This window comes from Ixodes scapularis, unplaced genomic scaffold (assembly GCF_016920785.2).
Source record: "Ixodes scapularis isolate PalLabHiFi unplaced genomic scaffold, ASM1692078v2 PGA_scaffold6__148_contigs__length_123643588, whole genome shotgun sequence".
NCBI lineage: Eukaryota > Metazoa > Arthropoda > Arachnida > Ixodida > Ixodidae > Ixodes > Ixodes scapularis.
The window spans coordinates 49,431,672-49,450,354 of NW_024609881.1; the positions used below are offsets into that span (position 1 = coordinate 49,431,672).

The window sequence follows — 18,683 nt, forward strand, 5'->3', positions numbered from 1 at the left end:
CGATTTTTATGTTTCAACTTCGACACATTTAATAACGCATTTGGCCTAAAATATATACTACTGGGAGTGCAAATTATTTGAGCTTGATTGCGACAATACAATTAACAGGTGTATAAACAGCACAGGATATTAACTGTGTTAACAGAGTCTCTGGTCGTGGTGCGCGTGTTAATAAATTTCCTCTGCCCCCCTTGCCCCGCGTGTATCGCATTTCACTAGCAGGAAGGTGGTCACCCTAATTGCAGGTTAGTTGTCGCACTACTGTACAAGGCTTTTTGTTTTGGGGTTTACGTATTCGTTTTAAAGAATCCGCGAAAGATATATTTAAGCGGTGTGCGCAGGTGGGCTATTGGGCAGGAGATCGAACTATAGGGGGCGCTCTGACCCGTTTGTTTTCCCAACGCTTGGTGTTTACTCAACACAAGGCCTGTGCACATGCCGACAGGCCTTATGGGCATGGCCATGTCATCTTCTACAATAGAACGCGGGGCGCAGTTTAATGTAAAAAATACTAACAATCGACGAAGCGACGTTAAGTGCCGGATCTATCTTAGAATGCGAACTTGACCCACTTCGGCTTTTGTGCTGAGCTGGGATCGTGCATGCTGCATTGTTCATGCAGGCCGTAGTGGAAACAAAAGAGCCCCTCCTCCCCCTCGCCGGAGAACACGAACTCCAGCCGAACGCTGACGCCGCGTTCGGTTATGTCGGCCGAACGCTGCGTCATTGTATTTGTTGTCCCCATCCGTGTAGTTGTTAGGTTAACCGCTTGGGGCGTCACGGTCTGTCCTCCTCCCCAATACGGCCTTGGGGTCTTGACACAGGGGGATATTTACCACGATAATTCGGATAACGAACTTAAATCGGATAGTTGAATTTTTAATTATCGAAAATAAACATATAGGCTCGATAATAACCTTGCTGGGTGTCATCGAATATTCCTTAATCAGTAAATGATGGAAAGAAATCGAGAGCGTGAGAAGCGCGGTAGTGCGTTAAATTTCCATTCATGCAACGGGCGCTAGGCGGCGGGAAAATGCGGATAACAGGAGACCAAAAACCCGCGCGGGTACGTCTTCGCACCCCGAGCTTGTGCCTGTTCAAGAGTGGGAACTTCAGCGCGCCTCTGCGCTTTCCGCGTGCTCAGAGTGTCGAAAATTTCTGGATTCAGTGGTTTTCGATGAAGCTCAGTAAGTCTCTGATGGGAATCATCTTCTTATCTTTGGAAATTAAAAACGTTGTTTTCTAATTTTAGTTAGCCAATAGAAGTATCGATCGTCACAATTAACTCCCTATAGAATGTCAAAGTGACGGTATAACTGACTTGGAATACAACATTAGTGTAAGTATTCCAGATTTGTTTCTTCAATTACACTATGTAAAGCTTAAAACAGCACCCTTTATAAAAGTTAACAGTGTAAAAACAATTATCTTACAATTTCTTTTCCCCCTCCCCCCCCCCCCCCCCTCAATAAAAAAACAAAAAACACGGGGTGTTTCAATACAAATATATAGGGTTTGTTTATCGCGGCAAAACTAAACTATATGCATGACTAAACCCTCGTTCTTCGCCGAAAAATAGCACTAGATGTTCGAACTTGATGCCAAACTTCTAGCACGAACCGATATTTTATTCAAAAGTTATTAATGATTTTCTGAAAATTTTAATAGGAAAATGGGACCTATTCACGCCCGTTTTTGGTTTTGGTGCCATAGAGCACCGTGTATTCGAGAGATCCGCCGGCCACCATTTTTCCAATGACATTTCCCGAAAAGCATTGATTACTTTTGAATAAAATATCATTTCACGCTGTCACTTTGGCATCTGGTAGCGCTATAGTGCTACCTTCGGACGGAGAATGAGCGCTCGGTGATGAATAATTTATTTTTAAAGTGAAAAAAACAACAACTTGTAAATTGGTTTTTGAGACACCCTGTACGCACTTAAACAAGAAAACGTTGCCAGGTCTTTGTGTCGTCATAAGGAATTTTTAGTCGCTCGTTTCGACATCACTTTCACAACGGTACTCAATGCTCCGCCGACGCCTTTCTGCGAGCATCGTATCGTTATTTGCGTAGTGTAATCGGAGGTCTCAAAACGACCAACTAAAACTCGCTATTATTCCTCGGGAAAATTCGTTGGCTTACGACGAGACGTAGACAACAGCATCCTGAGCGTCCTGCGCCAACGTTGCCTTCACGTATTTGTAGAAGCTGCCCACGGTTGCACACAAACTGATAACCGTTCTATTATTTGCAGGATCAGGAACAAGACGAGCGAACGAGTCATTCTGTAACAAAGCGACAGGCACGTAAACGTATCAGGGGCGGCACTACAGTGCCTCAGACGCGTCTTTGACCGGTGTGTTTATCATGCTGTCCCTCAAATGTGGTTCCCCGATTTCCGCCCGATCAGTTCGACGGTCGTGGATGTGCCAGATGCTCGTTTCGCTGCAGGTTGACAGTCCACGAAACCTTCGGCAGCAAAGAGTTGGCACACCTCGACGAAAGCGACACTCGCGTTCAATCGTACTTTTTGCCACCACTTCTAGCACCAATCGCCAGGATCGTGACATCCGGCAACGTGACAGGCCGGCTTCGGTGACGTCATTTCTCGCCACTTCGGGACAATGTTTGATGCGTGGGCGGGCGGGCGGGGACGCTAAACAAACCAGGCGAAGACGCGAATTCGGCAGTTATTTGTGGGAAATAAGAATGTTGTTTCGGCAACGTACCGTGAGTTTCGTGATGCCGACGACGACGAACTGTACTTTGGGCTTGGACAGTTGTCTGTAAAATTGGTTCACCTAAAAAATGTAAAAATATTATACCAATTTAGATACTAACCCCGATTTCACTAACATATCATCGGTTGACAATACCTGACCGAACGAAAGAGCTGAATTTTTTAGACGCCCCCGAGAGGATGTATTACTTATTTAGGAATTTACTCGTTTTTACACTTAAATGAGCACTTGTGATCAATAAGATGAAAACAGCTTTGTCATCAGAAGGTTAGGATTTTCTCAGGTAATCGTAGAATCAAAAAGTGTTTCGGAATTCGGCAGATCCTTCGTCAGTCCATCCACAAAATCGGGTAACTTTCGCTGGACTGACGAGGGACCTACAGGTTTCCAAAATGTTCCCCGTTTCTACGATCGACACAGAAAGTCGCGAACGCCTAAGGGCTATATTGTTTCGATCTTAATTCTATGATACTACACTGCCAAAGAAATGGTCACAAGAAAACACACACCAATACACGTGGCAAATATAAAAGAAAGGTCTAAGCGATATGACCAAATATTTGTCGATGTATTTTGATCTATTAGGAATGGGAGCTGATCTTCCCGATTCAGCGCTGGTTTGAATCAGAGTTCTTTTTCATGAAATGGAAAATTCCGTATAAAATCATGACTTGAGAACTATAACCGCACACTGCCCACTCGAGTCCACAATATAACGTAGCCCACTTAAGCTTCCGCATTTTAGAACATTCTTCATTACTGCGTTAGGGTGGAACCTTTTTATCCAGTTGCAATCCAAACCCCGACTGCCCGTTTTGTCCATCGTCGTCTTTTTTCAACTATCCCGTCTGTCACTTCGTGACCATCACGGCCTCTACGGGACACGTGCGCCTGGCATAGTACTTCGCCGGAAACTCCTCAGAGAATACTGACGGAATAAAATAATTACGGGAGTACTATGGCCGTATCTGAAAACAATCGAGTTACGTAGAATACGTTTTCAGATTGGTAAAACTCATTGTAACTGTTTGTGTAGGCAGACTCAAGATGCCAGTAGACACCTTCGAAGAGTGTGTGACGTTGCTGCGCATATTATTCGATTTCGCCATTGTTTGGGCACATCCTCGAAGCATGTATTGAAGACAAGGCCTGCGTCGGCGTTCGGTGGGGTCGAAAACGAGCACGGAGTCGACGTTTGGAAAAGACCCAGATCCAAGCACCCGCTTCCTGCCTAAGAAATGGCGACCTTCGATGTGCTTGATGGCCTTTTGAAAAGGGTCTATCATGACGAAAACACCATTATTTCTCCTTATGGCATACCATCGCTTACACCAGCCAACGAGAGTGATGTGCTCGAGTTCATTTGGACTGCGTCGCACTCTGTTTCGATCAATTTAGCAGATGAGATTGGGCTTACGCCTCGCTAAATTAGCAGGATCGCCGCGATTTTGTATTGTTTTTATTGCCATAGCATTAATAATCTACCGCTCGAGGTGTTCGGTATGGGCATTTCCTGGCCTCAAATATTTTCCCCCCTCTAAATTTGGCGGAAAATTCGCTTTACGCGACCAATGCACTGATTCAGTTTCCCCGCTAAATTAGGCGGAAAATTTACGTCACGTAACCTATGAACCAACAAAGTTTCCCTGCTAAATTTAACGAAAAATTTACATCACGTGACATATGCGCTAATTCAGTTTCCCCGCTAAGTTTATCGAAACGATTTGTTTCACCTGACTTAAGCCCTAATTCAGTTTACCCGCTAAATTTAACGGAAAATTTACATCACGCGACATATTCTCCAATTCAGTTTCCCCGCTAAATTTAGCGGATAAACGTGCGACACGTGACCTACGCCCCAATTTAGTTTATCCACTAAATTAAGCGGGAAAGCGAACACGGGTAGCTGTTTGCAACCCTACATGCTATCGCATTCATAGATAATAACCCCTGTGGTACCTTTAATTTACTTTACCTCTTATTTGCGTTTAACATTTTTTTTTCAGAGTGAAGGAAATGCGTCCTACATTGAATGCATTTTATATTGCATTCTCATCTTTAAAAAAAAATTGTACCCGCTCTTTTTTTTTTTTTTTTTGCTTTCTGCAAAATTATTAACACGTGCAGCCCTACGTGTTTCGAACCATTAAACACAACAGTTCAGATTTGTAGACAAATATTATAAAGCAAAAGTGTCACACCTTACTCATTATAAGGCCAAAATACTGGATCAAATCATCCATTGTTTTGTTTATGCCGTGGGAAGGGGCTGAAAATATTCTGACTTCTACGACGAATTCTTCCGGTAATTTCTTGAGTTTTCTTTCAGTCACTGAAAAATGAAAAAAAAAAAAAAAAACACTGAACAACCGTAACGTTCCGAATAATTTTCATGCCAATCTGTCGTTACGGTACCCCGCTCGAAGTACTAAACACGATGAAGTTAAATTGTTCTAAGATAGCAATTGATGTAATACATTAAAAGTGTGCCTTAATAAGATTAATATCTGTCAAGTAATGCGAGTTTCGTACCTTCCTTTTGGTAGTAGCGGCTTCACCAAGGACATTACAGGTTCTGCGCTATTAGCCCCGAGAAGTTCGCGTGGCGCCCCCTTACGGCAAACCGGGGTGACGTCACGGCAAAGAGAGAATTTTTCCCCGCTCGCCCCGCACGCCCTGTGAAGGCTGTGACGACGTCACCTATCGGCGCGCTCGTTGCTATTTAATTTTTTTTTTGGCGTGTTTTTCGTCCGAAGTGCCGTGCTAATTTGCCGACCACCCAAAGGCCCATGATATAAATGCCACTTCAAATGCCTTGAAAGAGGGATGTAATATCGTCCTAAATCATGAACATGCAAGGAACAGAATTCCAGCGTCTGAAACACCTGCGCCACCGCTTAACCGACCCCTCGCAAGATTGCCTTGTGCCGTGTGGAGGGACGGGGATGTTCATCGGCGGAATGGCCTCCGCCGATAGCTTTCGAGATTTGTAACCCAACTTTAAAAGTAAAGGGGACGAGCAGGCTTATAAAATGTACGGAAGCACGTCAATATCGGCCTAACTCAACGTCTTGTACACCGCGTAAACGAAGTCCAGCTCCTCGAAGAGCTTGCGGCATACAACGCCAAACCAGAAAACCGGTGCTGGGAAGCGAGCCGATGCGAGATCGCAGAGCGGAGTCATCGCCCTGACGTCACGGTACGCCTCACCCAATCAGGGCGCGGCGACCGCAGCGACGCTTGTGCTCGCTCTCGGGGCTAATAGGAAATATCATCCTATAACAAGGCATGCAAATTATCGTTGACCTGACCTGACGAACACATTATCAATTATGTCATTAACAACTCTAGTAGCATGTCTGGGTATTTACGTCGTAACTTCTTTGTGGCGCCTTCATGGTAGAAAACAAACGGTGACAGACACCTCTTTAGTTAGAAACGTGTCTGTCCCTGTCTTTTTCTTTTCTACCAAACGTTCAAGAAGTGCTTCTTAGGCTAATGTGAAAGTCAGTTTGCAGTATGCTGCGCGATCATATCTTCAATTTCCTACTGTGTGTAAGCGTCCAAGAAATGTGAACCGAGTACCTGGAAAGGCTAATTGACAAACGAATCCTGGTCGACTTGTTTTCGGAATAAGAAAAGAAGCAGTACCAGACATGCATCTATTTAGAGACCTGTCTGTCGCTGTTTCTTTTAGAGCACAGCTATTAGGGGCCTGTTTCCGGCTTGAGCGGCGTCGGCGTCGCCGTCGGCTTAACCGCGAGGTCACGTGACCTTCAGGTCACGTGCCCCCCCCCCCGAGGTCATGTGACCCACCAGGTCACGTGACCCTCTCAGGTCACGTGACCCCCTGAAGTCAAGTGACCTCAAGGAGTCACCTATCCCTCAGTACGCTTCCATCCTCCTCCTCAAGAGCTGCGCTCTAACCGCCGTTACAGGGAATTGTAAACGGCTTTCATTTATTTCTACCAATGAGCACAACTTTCCTCGTCGTACCCCAGTCTCGGGTTAAAGTCATCAAGATAAACTACATTCGTTATTTTTTTATTGAATGTTTTGTCAATTTACGCGTATTCGTTGTGACTGCGCCCCTCTTTCTTCCGTGACACCTCTGGGCCTTGCAGGTATTAAATAAATAAATAAGATGTCACTTGCCTTCAGAGGAGGACAGGCCAACATCCTGTGCTGAGAGGCTTAGATCTCGAACTGTGTGAAAAAGGCATGGCATCGTGTGATAATTTATTATAATATTGTGAAGGCTGTAATAGATTGACATTGTAAAACAAATATATATAAATAAATATATATATATATATATATATATATATATATATATATATACAACACAGGCACTTCACACCATCGTATGTGGTCTCCGAGGAGGATATGAACGAATATGTGCAGATGAATCAACCGTACTTAATCCAATGAATCAAAGAATCAAAGTTTCCAGGAACCCGCCGAAAGCCAAAAATTGGCGGAGCCAGGATTTGAACTCTGGGCCTCCCAATGTCCGGTCGGGTGTGCTATTATATATATATATATATATATATATATATATATATATATATATATATATATGGGTGGTTTCATCTCAAATCGTGCAGGCAAAAAGGGTCGAATTTTTAATTTCGATGAAAAAAATATATGTTATGGCGCCGTTTCTGAAACCGCAGTCGACACAAACCGCAAGTTCGTCGGATTTTTTGTTCTCGACTTATGAATTATTAAAGAGGCCGCGGCGAAAAGCAGTGTTTTTCACACCCGTCGTGGGTCGGATGTTTCGCTTGATCTCCCGCCATGGAGTTTTAGTCCACATTATATTATCTTTTTTGAAGCACTCTGTGGACACATTTAAAAGGTTCCAATACCATGAAATAATTTTAGGCCTTTTGCTTTTTTTCTGTAAAAATGTCAAAAACGCCTCCTCGGTCAATTCTTGACGAACTTTGAAAATTAATTACTGGCGATCTACTTGGGTTACACTGATATTTTTTATGTCCACGGAGAGCCCAAAACACGCTCTTTATATTTATTATAAAATGCTTTGGCTGTATAAAATATCCTTTGCGGTACGTTTACGTTAATATTATGCAAAAACCAAAAAGTACCATTTTTGAAATTGATTTTCTCAAAAAACCCATTTTTTATTTTTTTCATTTTTTGTTCAAATGTAGATATGATAGTTGTCTACACGAAAATTAAGCCTAGAAAGTGTATATTTTGTTTGCATGTTTTATATTTAGGCCTCAATATCAAAAAAAGACGTCTTTGTTTTGCAAGACCTAAGTCAGACATAGCGACCCATGCGTCTCTATGAATTGTGAAAAAGTTTTCTTGAATTTTCTTCTGCATTTTGTAATCAATTATAAACGGATTTTGTGGTATTGAATATTTATGTATGTTTTGATAAGAGCGGGAACCATGAGATACATATCTAACCAAATCAGCAGGCCTATACACCAACTCAACTCTCCTACGTCACGCCGCGCTGGTGGCGCGCCGGACGCACTTCAGGTCTGTGGCGGTGGGCAGAAGTCGCCGTGCCAGACATGCATTCCTGTGTTCCCTTGGAAGAAACGAGACAAAAAACCTGCTTTCTCGTCGAATTGCTACGACGGGGGTTGTACCAAGAGAGTCTGGAAAGGTTTGAAGATCAGTTTTCATGTGGTTTTGCCCCCTCCGTTCGTCCGAGAACGTGGATAGTAGCCGTGAAAAGGGCAAACCAGACGCTGTCGAACTACGATTGCGTGCGCGGGCAACACTTTGTGGTCGCCAGATGTGTTTGCTTTGTTCCAACATAAACGAGAGAAAACCGCCAAGTTGTCCGAACCACCCACGGGTTCAGTGCGTCTTCAAATTCACACGGCCGCTATCGTTCGAACTTTCGTCTGCTCTTTCAAACGTCTGCTTTTTGTCGTCTGCTCGTTCAAACAAAAGCGACCCGTAGACCAAACTTTGAACCCGGTGATTGCAATAAGAAGTAATTGCAGACCTCAAAAGACTTAAGTAGGCCCGGTGTAAAAAGTAGATACAAGCTGTTGATCATTGGTACCGGTGGTCATCACCGACTTGTTATGCTTGGTCTGTTCCCGCTTCCGATTTTCAGTATCGACGTCGATCATCGCCGCTACCTTCTACACTTTTGCAACACGAGCGACGTCGCTACCGAAAATAGCTGGAAGAATCTCATCATGGTTTTGGCGTCCATTTTGCGGCGTTCATGCGAATGAATCGCCGCACGTCAAATTATTTAGGGAAAGTTTAGTGGCGTAACGAGCCTTGATAATTTCGCTTAAGCGATTAAAGTGGTAAGACATTGCGATGAGGACGTAGAATCGACATTTCCAACGCGAAAAAGAGTAGGCAGACTCACACAGACGCCGACAACGTGACATTCGAGTGGTTTGTTGACGCGGGACGGCGGTGCTTCTTGCCCGTACCCCATTACGCATGCGTTCGAACTGTCGTCTGCTCTTTCAAACTTGGCTGCTTTTTGTCGTCAGCTCGTTCAAACGACAGCGGCCCGGAAACCAAATGTTGACCCGGTAATTGCGATAAGAACTAAGTGCAGGCCTCAAAACACTTTTGAAGGTTGGTTGAAGTAAGCAGGCTAAGTGCAAACAGATACAAGAAGATGTTTATCATTATTGTTACCAGTGGCCATCACCGACTTGTAATGCCCGATTCTACTTGAGGTTTTCAGTATCGACGTCCACCATCTCAGCTACGGTCCACGTTTTTGCAGTCCGAGCAACGTCGCGTCTGAGAACAGCGAGCAGAATCTCATCGTGGGAGTCAGGCTTTAGCGCCCAATGAATCGGTGCACGTCACATTATTCACGCAAAGTTTTGCCTCGTTAGTTTTGCTGAAGCCGCTCAAGTAGTCAGACATTGTTAGGAGGACGTAGCATCAACAATTCCAACGCGTAAAAGAGCACGGGGACTCCCACCGACGCCGACAACAACGCAATTCAATGGTTTGTTTATGGGCGACGGCGGGCTTCTTGCCCACCATCCACCGCGCATGCGCGGCGCCGGTGGCGTCCGCTAGGGGCGCTCCGGTTTGTTTGTAAACATGAGTTGGTGTGGCCTATAGTAGACTTTCAATAACCAAAAGGCACAGACGTTGTATTGTTTCGATTTATAAACCTTTCAAAGTAAACTAGCACGACTAGCTTTTAGCTGTCATATTACTAAGACAAAGAAAGTCACCACATCGTCGATATATTATATACAATTCTTTACGAAACCAAACACTGGGGCTTGTTCACCGCACATCGCACAGGTCACCGGGGAATGTCCTTTCACTTCCGTAATACACAAAAGTGGTGACATAGAAGCGGTCCGAAACACACAGAGTGTGTGTCATAGAGAGGGGTAGGAAATAAAAATAAATAAATAGGAATTAAGTTGCCCAACTCTGATCTTAACGAAAATTACGTTAAAAAAAATAAAGTATTTAGGTTCGAGCGGTGGCAAGGTGATAGGTCCACGCCTGGTGGAGAGTCAGACAAAGAAGTGGACGGCACGTAAAGGTAAAACAAAAAAAAAAATCAATAATTTAATAAAGACGGGAAAACTCAGCCGCACTTGGCAAGAACAAAAACCAACTCCCCCGGGCATTCCCTAAACGGGACGCAACCAAATGCGTGCGAACACGCTCTCTACATCACCGCCAGGCCTCTACGCCATGGCGAAATAAACCCAACATCTGAACAGTGCTAACAAACAGTTAGTAAGAAAACATAGAAAAAAAAAAAACGTTCAGAAAAAACCGCACCCGAGAAACAAAGTTCAGCGGGGCGAAGAAACACACACGAGTCGGCCCCACGACATTGAAGTCTCGCAGGATGACGGCGTCCAGATGATGCTCGAATCTGTTCCTCCCTCTATTACGCACATCCACGACGGCTGTGCGGAACAGTGGCTGTACGAAAGAAAGTGAAGAATAGATTCGAGCAGGCGATGCGCGAGAAGGTAACCGAGACTATGCTTCAAGCTTCATATCGGGAGAGGAGCTTTCGAGGTAGTTTCTGCAGTTACTCAAACTTTCTCTTTCCCATTCCCTTTTTCAAAAGAACACGTCAGCCGGCGCTAACGTTTCATCTCGGGAGAAGCCCACTCTTCACAAACGGTTATAGTTGACAAGGAGGCTGACTTCGACCCAACTAGTCTTCGGGCAGAATACAAACACAAGTATATTTACCAACACGCTCGTTTTAATGTCAGTCTCCGGGCTTTGCTGTTTCCAAAAGAGATAACCCTTTATAAGGACAGAACGAGCGGGTTGGTGGGGATAATTAAACTTAAACACTCCCTTCTCGTTTTCTTCCTCAAGTTTAATAGATAACCCTTCGGTGCTATCGGATCTCCCTGGAGAGAGAGAGAGAGAGCACGGCCGTTTCAAGGTTAGGATAGGGCGCTCGAAGCTAGGGCAAACAGGCGGTATCGTTTCACGCATGCACGAATGGCTGGTTTTAAAATTCCCACATCCCTAACGAAACCGGCCCATCTTCGTGTGTGTGTCTGCGGGATTTCTGTCCCGCGCCGCCGGTTTCAGCACGCACGCGGCGTTGTTTTCGCTGGCAGAACAGTTGTTGACCGTCGACATTGTAAGGCCGTGGTGTCCTCATCCTTTCAGGCAACGATTCCTTTGCTTTCCCTTGTGCAATACTCTGACAGACTCCTCCTGGGTGGCTGTCACTGTTCGCCGCGTCAACGACACAATCGTACCATTTCACTCCTCGTGACACAGGGCGCGCTGCTCGCTTTACTGTCACGGGCCGTCCCATCTAACACAACGAGCGCGAAAGGTCGTGGTCATCTGCTGGCTCCGAAAGGGCGGGACGTTCATGCAGGCCAATGAGGGCCCCGAATCAATAAGACGTCTGCCGACTCCTACACGTTAAAAAGTTACGACACCTGCTGGTCTGTTAAGAAGTGTTGCTTTCTCTTTTTGGAACTCCTCCGATGTAGCTTGCCGCCTATAATAAAATTTAAATAATCAATAAATATATCAGGGTGAAAATACTGTATTTCATTTTTATGTGGGACCGTTGAAAAAAAAAAAAAAAAACTATTTCCAAGCTTGTGAAGACGCGCAATTCGCAAGTCCATTTCGAGCCGTAATAACACGTTTTCGTACGATATTAATGCTTAAATGTAGAATATACAAACAAAATATACACTTTCTAGGCTTGATTTTCGTGTAGACAACTATCATATCTACATTTGAACAAAAAATAAAAAAAATAAAAAATGGGTTTTTTGAGAAAATCAATTTCAAAAATGGTACTTTTTGGTTTTTGCATAATATTAACGTAAACGTACCGCAAAGGATATTTTATACAGCCAAGGCATTTTATAATAAATATAAAGAGCGTGGTTTGGGCTCTCCGTGGACATAAAAAATATCGGTGTAACCCAAGTAGGTCGCCAGTAATTAATTGTCAAAATTCGTCAACAATTGACCGAGGAGGCGTTTTTGACATTTTTACAGGAAAAAAGCAAAAGGCCTAAAATTATTTCATGGTATTGGAACCTTTTAAATGTGTCCACAGAGTGCTTCAAAAAAGATAATATAATGTGGACTAAAACTCCATGGCGGGAGATCAAGCGAAACATCCGACCCACGACGGGTGTGAAAAACACTGCTTTTCGCCGCGGCCTCTTTAATAATTCATAAGTCGAGAACAAAAAATCCGACGAACTTGCGGTTTGTGTCGACTGCGGTTTCAGAAACGGCGCCATAACATATATTTTTTTCATCGAAATTAAAAATTCGACCCTTTTTGCCTGCACGATTTGAGATGAAACCACCCATTATATATATATATATATATATATATATATCTTGTTCAATACTCTCATTATCGAATGGGAAGTTCAAGTAGTGCTTCTTGAGTGTAAGTAAAAGTCAAATCGCCACAATGCTGCACGATCATGGCTTGAATTTCCAGCTGAGATTGTGAGCTTCCGAGAAATGGGAACTGAGTGCATAGAAAACCTAATTCGTGTTGAAATGGGAACTGAGTGCCTAGAGAACCTAATTCGCGTTCAGAATAATGTGTGTAGTGGAATCACGAACATCACTACTTGAATATGATTTTCAGAAGCGCTCGGGTTTAAGAATTGTCATAGAAAGACCGCATGACGAAAATTTGCTTTGCAACGCAGAAATAAGAATAAAAAACATTTCACAATATTAGTTAATTTTACAACTTCTTAGACGTGTTACACAAAACGTGCCCCGGAGAAATTTGGACCACACACGATAATATAGTGGTAGATTATCCGTTAAGTCACTTGTACTATCAACAAAATTCACTGCGAAGATTCTCATTGTGCTTACTCTATATTAAAATAATCAATTGGTACTGAATGTGCTCACACTCAATTTAAAACACATTTTCCCTAATCGATTTTTTTTTAGATTTGAGTCTTACCAGAGTCGTCGCCAAGTGGATTATCGATGTCCTCAAGATCTAATAATCTGTGACCAACGAGGTCGTCTTCTGACCGGTGACTCGACGCGATTGGCTCGATTGAGAATTTGTTGTCCAGGATTCCTGTCTACGAAAAGATTGGGCGTAAACCACACATTAGAAAAGATTAGTGTTCAACCATATATCTTAAAAAGCCTAGATGTCGTCCTATAAAAAGAGGAGTAAATCATACCACTTGCACAGCTCCCTTTTCTTCATCAACAAACACAACGGAGCTGTGGTTTCGGTCTTGATACATATTCTTTTCTAGGTCCTTGCCATTCATCTGCAAGGAATGTTTTAAACGTTGGAATAAATTTTGTAATGACTTCGCAAACACTTGCTTGTCCCAAAAATAGGTTCTGTTTTATTTGAATGCAGAATATTTACTTTCCGTTTATGAATTTACCAAGAGGTTTCCTAGTTTGCATTCCGCCATTGAAACAGCAAATTAAACTTATGATCATATAAAAATATTATCACCATAACCATCTTTTTTATTATGCTTACGAAAAGCGAGATTCCCTGGATGGTGATGCACAAAAAACAAATTTAAAATTTCAATGACCGCTCAATGATTTCGTTCTACGATAATACATGTGGGTTAACAAACTAGCGGAGATGATACAATTAACAAAGGTAGTTGCAACATAACTAAATAAAATAAAAATGTAAATGAAACAATCTAATATAAAACTCGCAGAAAAGTTTTGTTTGAGGATACACAATAAATAGTTAAATATTACACAGAAAGGAGCTAAATTTCTCAATGTCTGAGTTGGAGATGTCGAGACTAACCATCAAAATTACTCGCGGCACCAAGAATCGATAGCTGACGAAGTTAGCACAGTCAATCAGACCGTATGCAAGCACGTCTGCCAAGGAAACAAGATCGTGGTCAAGCCTCCTCGATCTTCGTGCAGAAACACCACATCCTCGGGGAATTCTCGCATAATCATAGTCCACAGTGTGGCCAATGGAGCAGTCCTAAATAATGCAATAAACGTCTGCGTACATTTTTATCATTGCATGGTTTGTGCGAGTACAGTTTCAAACGGCAGAATTAAATTCAGGTTTGGTACGGATCAAAGAACAATACAAACTGAATGTACAAGTTGGCGACATCACACATAGATGCTGAAAAATCTGCATTTTAAACTAAACATTGTGTGGTGCAAGCGCTTTTTAATTCCGATTACCTTTATTTGAAATCGCATTGGCAGTAGTAATTACACGTAATAAAAATAGCTAAACTTTAATTACGTTATCACAAGACGGTTTATTGGTCACGTTTGCCTTAAAAGTACCATAACAGCAATTCACAGTTAAAAAGTTACCTATGACATTTATTTTAAGGCATTTAACTCGTTCAAATAGAGTATTCATTGGAGGTGATGAGGATGGTGAAGACGTTTCACTTCAAAAATTAGCGCACTTTCTGCCAGCCTATGCTGTATGGAATATCAGCGAAATGTCTGACCGGCCCCTAAAATTAGGTGCATTTCGTGTCATTGTTAACGTAGATCACAACGAGCGATTCAATGTGAATTTGTATAAGCTCTCCTTAGTTCCGTTCATTATATTTCTCATGCTTGGATCATGAAAACTGGGTGCAGACCAAGGGGACATGATATAAAGGCCTGATCGACTCGATAAGTCGAATAGTTAGCTGATTTGTGAATTAAAATTTTATTAAGCACAACTAAGTATGGGGTTGAATCGAAAATATGCTGATGAATGAACTGTACTTGATCGAATGAAACAAATTCTACGGAGCTGCCGGAACAAAAAATCTATGGTGGAGCCGGGATTTGAACTCCGCGCCTCCCAATATTAGAAAGTTATTGAGCGTTATGAAAAACCCTTTGGCCGATCTTCGCGACTAGAAAAGCGAGCGATGTCACCGGGAATATGGATTTGATCGTGAAACGTGTATAAAACACGTCTGGAGCTGTCGTATGATTCTATCGTAACCTATGCGAAACTTACGATGATTTTGCTTCGTGAATACAAAATTTTCAGGTTTTGTCGTATGCACCTTTTGGTATATAAGGTCATTTCGTGAATCTGGCCTGAGATAAAGGGAGCACGCGCACAATATCTTTCTACAACTGAATAATTTAGGGATATGCGATGACGCCCAGCGAGCTTTTAACCGAAACCCCCATGGTTATTTGCAATGATTAAAAAGCTTATCATGCATTTAAAGCTGCGTATATGACTTATCATGATCACCTTATATTTTATCCCCTTGTCCGTATAACTCACCCGCAAAAGACAGCATTAGTGCAGCTTTCACGTCGTTTATTTAGAAAATTTCGTAAAGCCCAGAGATAACCACCCTGGTAAAACCAGCAAGACTACAATGTACTCACGAGTTTGTCGAGTCTATTTACACCGCCGTCTATTGAGAAAACAAAGTTGTCCGAGAACACTCGGCTCCTTTCGAGGCTCAGCACGAGTCCGCGTCGAATGTAGAGGGTCCTTTCGCCATTCTGATCTCTCGATTGAAGTATTCTCGGGTACACAATGTTCTCCGAAGGAAGCCCTGCAGCTGCATAAGTTCATTGGTAGGTTGGGGTGGGTCCGCACAGGCGTCGGATGTAATTCTAGAACTCGAGGTTTCACAATACTCTCTTTTCCTAAACGTTCACACCAACGCCTGTCCGCCATTGCTTGATCACCTTCTCTGAGCTCGTACTGGGCACGACCGCTGCGGCAGCGTTCGGCGAGGACTCGGATTCAATCACGCGCTTTGTGTCAAGAATGAATCAATGGATGTTAATGGCTATACCATTTGTAACGGGCGGTACCTTGTGCTACCTAGCCTATGTCTAAAAAGAAATCCATATGATTCCTCCCGCCGTTCAAAGCCAAATTATTCCCCCTAAAACCAAGAGATCGCGACCTTCAATGTTGCTCGACGGTCTTTAGAAAAGAGTCTATTTCTCACAATTATGCAGACTACAAATAAAAGAACAATTTCTTTGCAACTTCATTCAGTCGCTGAAATATTATTAAAGGGGTGCTCCGGCGGTTTTACAAGATACCCAAACTCAAGCACGTTTTCCGAATATTCAGGCATATCACTCTTCCCGGCATGCAATTTACTACCTCTAAATTGAAAATAGTTACTGAGATAACGTCAAATGAAGAATTAGGCCGAAACCAGCATTCACGTTTTTCCACGCTCGCCAGTGCGGTCACGTCACACATTTTATAAACTGCAAGTCGATCATGTAGTCTAAAAAGTTAAAGCAGTTTGCGCGTCTTCTTTTCTTTCGTTTTGTTTTGCTCGCGTGAGTTGACCCCAGCATTCGTTTCACACAATTAAAATTCTCGTAATCCGTCGGAAACACACTGTACTAACCATACTTAACGTTTGACGCCAGGTTTTTGAGTTTGTCCGGCAGAGCATCTCAGTTTCTAGGAACAAATTTAAAACATCAAAAACTCCGCGAACAAAAAAAAAAAATCGTTCTGACTTGTAATTTTAATTACTAGTTCAGACGTGCCTGTTAATGTGTTCAAACAAATTTGCGGCAAGTCAGTTTCTACCAAACTATCGCCAGAGAGCCTTCCGTGTTTAGACATAATCTAGGTACTTCATCGCGAACTAACCTATTTGGTTCATGTCATTTATTATCTAAAACCACGGGCATCGTCACACTTACCTGCTAGGACAGCAGCCAGCATCAGTGCTACAATGAAACCAACGTCGTCTGGCATTCTGCCTGATCGCAGCCTTCCTGTGCACGTTGCTTTCGGCAACCTCCCGGATTTTTATAGTCGTTCCTTGTCATCCTCGTAGTCAACGCGGTTTTCCAGAGTTTAGAACAGGACAACGGTATGACATTTTGGAAGAGTTCAGAGAAAAATGTGCACTCCCTCATTGAACTATTTTTGTCCATTTTCACGACGTGATGCCTCATGCCACTCTTGAAGGGTTAATTTACTAGAGGCAATTATTCATGTCGCGTACATCATGTACTTGACTGAAACCCGTCCTGACAACATGTTTGGTCACCTGGGATTAAAGGTGTCCTAAATTGCCAAGTCCACGTGATACCAAAACTAAAAAGGTTTGCTCCAAATGTCGTAGGTAGAGCAAAAAAACACGTCTAACAACGACGCGTTAATTTTTTTTTAATAAAACGACTTTAGCAGTTGAAGGTTCCGTACCGAAAGGTCAAAATAACTTAGGAAAATCTTCAACTTGACAGAGGCGAAGAGAAATGTCGTAGAGACATAACCTTTAAACTTGACGTGTAATAATCCAGCCACAGGCGCAAGGCGTTCGTACAGACAAGGCGAAAACGAAGTGCGTCTCGAAAGAAATAATAAATTAAAGATTGATTAGTATTTTTTTTTATTTGTTGACCACTGCGATTTACAGATCACAGTGGTCAACGAAGTCAGAACGTTGACATATGTCCGTGGCATTCGAGAACCCTGTCTCAAACCAAGAGCCTTAACCTGCAAGAAATTTTTACTGGTTTTTGATTTACAACGAACCTGAAGGCACTGAGCGTAGTAACTTAATGACTTTTCTTTTCTCAAATTTTACCTTAAGAGTTATAGACAAATTAAGATTACAAAAACAAGCAAGAAGTAACCTCCTTTATGACGTCCTCGGTCGCTTGAGTGGCCGCGAACTAGAGGAGGGGTAGTGAGCTCAACGAGCGCTCACGGCTACCACACTCCGTGTCGACGGCTCGAGAGGGCGCCACTAAAGCATGTTCTGGACAGTCTATATGAAGCGGGCAGTCAGGGAGGCTCGTACTGCATTTGCTGCGCGATTAAACACTAATTCGGCATGAAACTTCAGTGGCCACAAACAACAGCAAACACGTGGTAAAGATCAGTTCAGAATGGGAGTCACTTCGCGCTCCCATACCGCCAATTGGCCAAACCGCAAGCCAAAGCCGCACGCCGAAGGCCTTGAGAGCGCTCGGAACCGGTGGGATCCTCCAGACTACACGACCGCAGCGCCACCGCGTACATCCGGGACCTTCCTACGCTCGCCACTCGTCGGTGCCTGATCCCACTACTTTCTTGTATGCGCCGTCTTTTCCGCCGCCTGGTGGCGGATATGTCGACGAGTCATTTCTTGTTTCTGTACTTTCTAAACTGCATTTGTTTGTTTTTTTCTGATCAAAAATACTGAGCCAAAATTACCTTTATAAATTTTTGAAGCGGTTCGCGCCACTCATATTTTTATTTCGACTAAAAAGAGGCGTTTAACCGCTTTGACGAGTAGTAAGCCAAGGACCAAAGACGTCACATATCGCGCGCTTTCGGCACCGCGGGTAACCCCCGTAGGTGGAGGAGGTCTCCGCTGCGGTTAAAATATGACGCACCGATATTTCGTTACTCTCTCCGTGCCCGCTGCCGTGCCCGAACTCCAAGAGACGTGTAAACCGCAAAAAAAGGTAGACGGCTAATTATGA

At 43.2% G+C, this 18,683-nt stretch overlaps 1 protein-coding gene across 1 annotated transcript in view; it reads right to left on the reverse strand.

Moving 5' to 3' along the window:
- Positions 1-16,962, reverse strand: part of LOC8026884 — a 31,046-nt gene extending 14,084 nt beyond the window's left edge. Inside the window, exons 1-9 of the mRNA XM_040206392.2 lie at positions 16,908-16,962; positions 15,609-15,787; positions 13,427-13,519; positions 13,195-13,321; positions 6,903-6,953; positions 4,949-5,079; positions 2,736-2,807; positions 2,149-2,291; positions 144-148 (exon numbers count right to left, since the gene is read on the reverse strand). Of these exons, the coding sequence (XP_040062326.2) occupies positions 144-148; positions 2,149-2,291; positions 2,736-2,807; positions 4,949-5,079; positions 6,903-6,953; positions 13,195-13,321; positions 13,427-13,519; positions 15,609-15,787; positions 16,908-16,962 (856 nt within the window). The remainder of the gene's footprint in view (positions 1-143; positions 149-2,148; positions 2,292-2,735; positions 2,808-4,948; positions 5,080-6,902; positions 6,954-13,194; positions 13,322-13,426; positions 13,520-15,608; positions 15,788-16,907) is intronic.
- Positions 16,963-18,683: the final 1,721 nt, after the last annotated feature.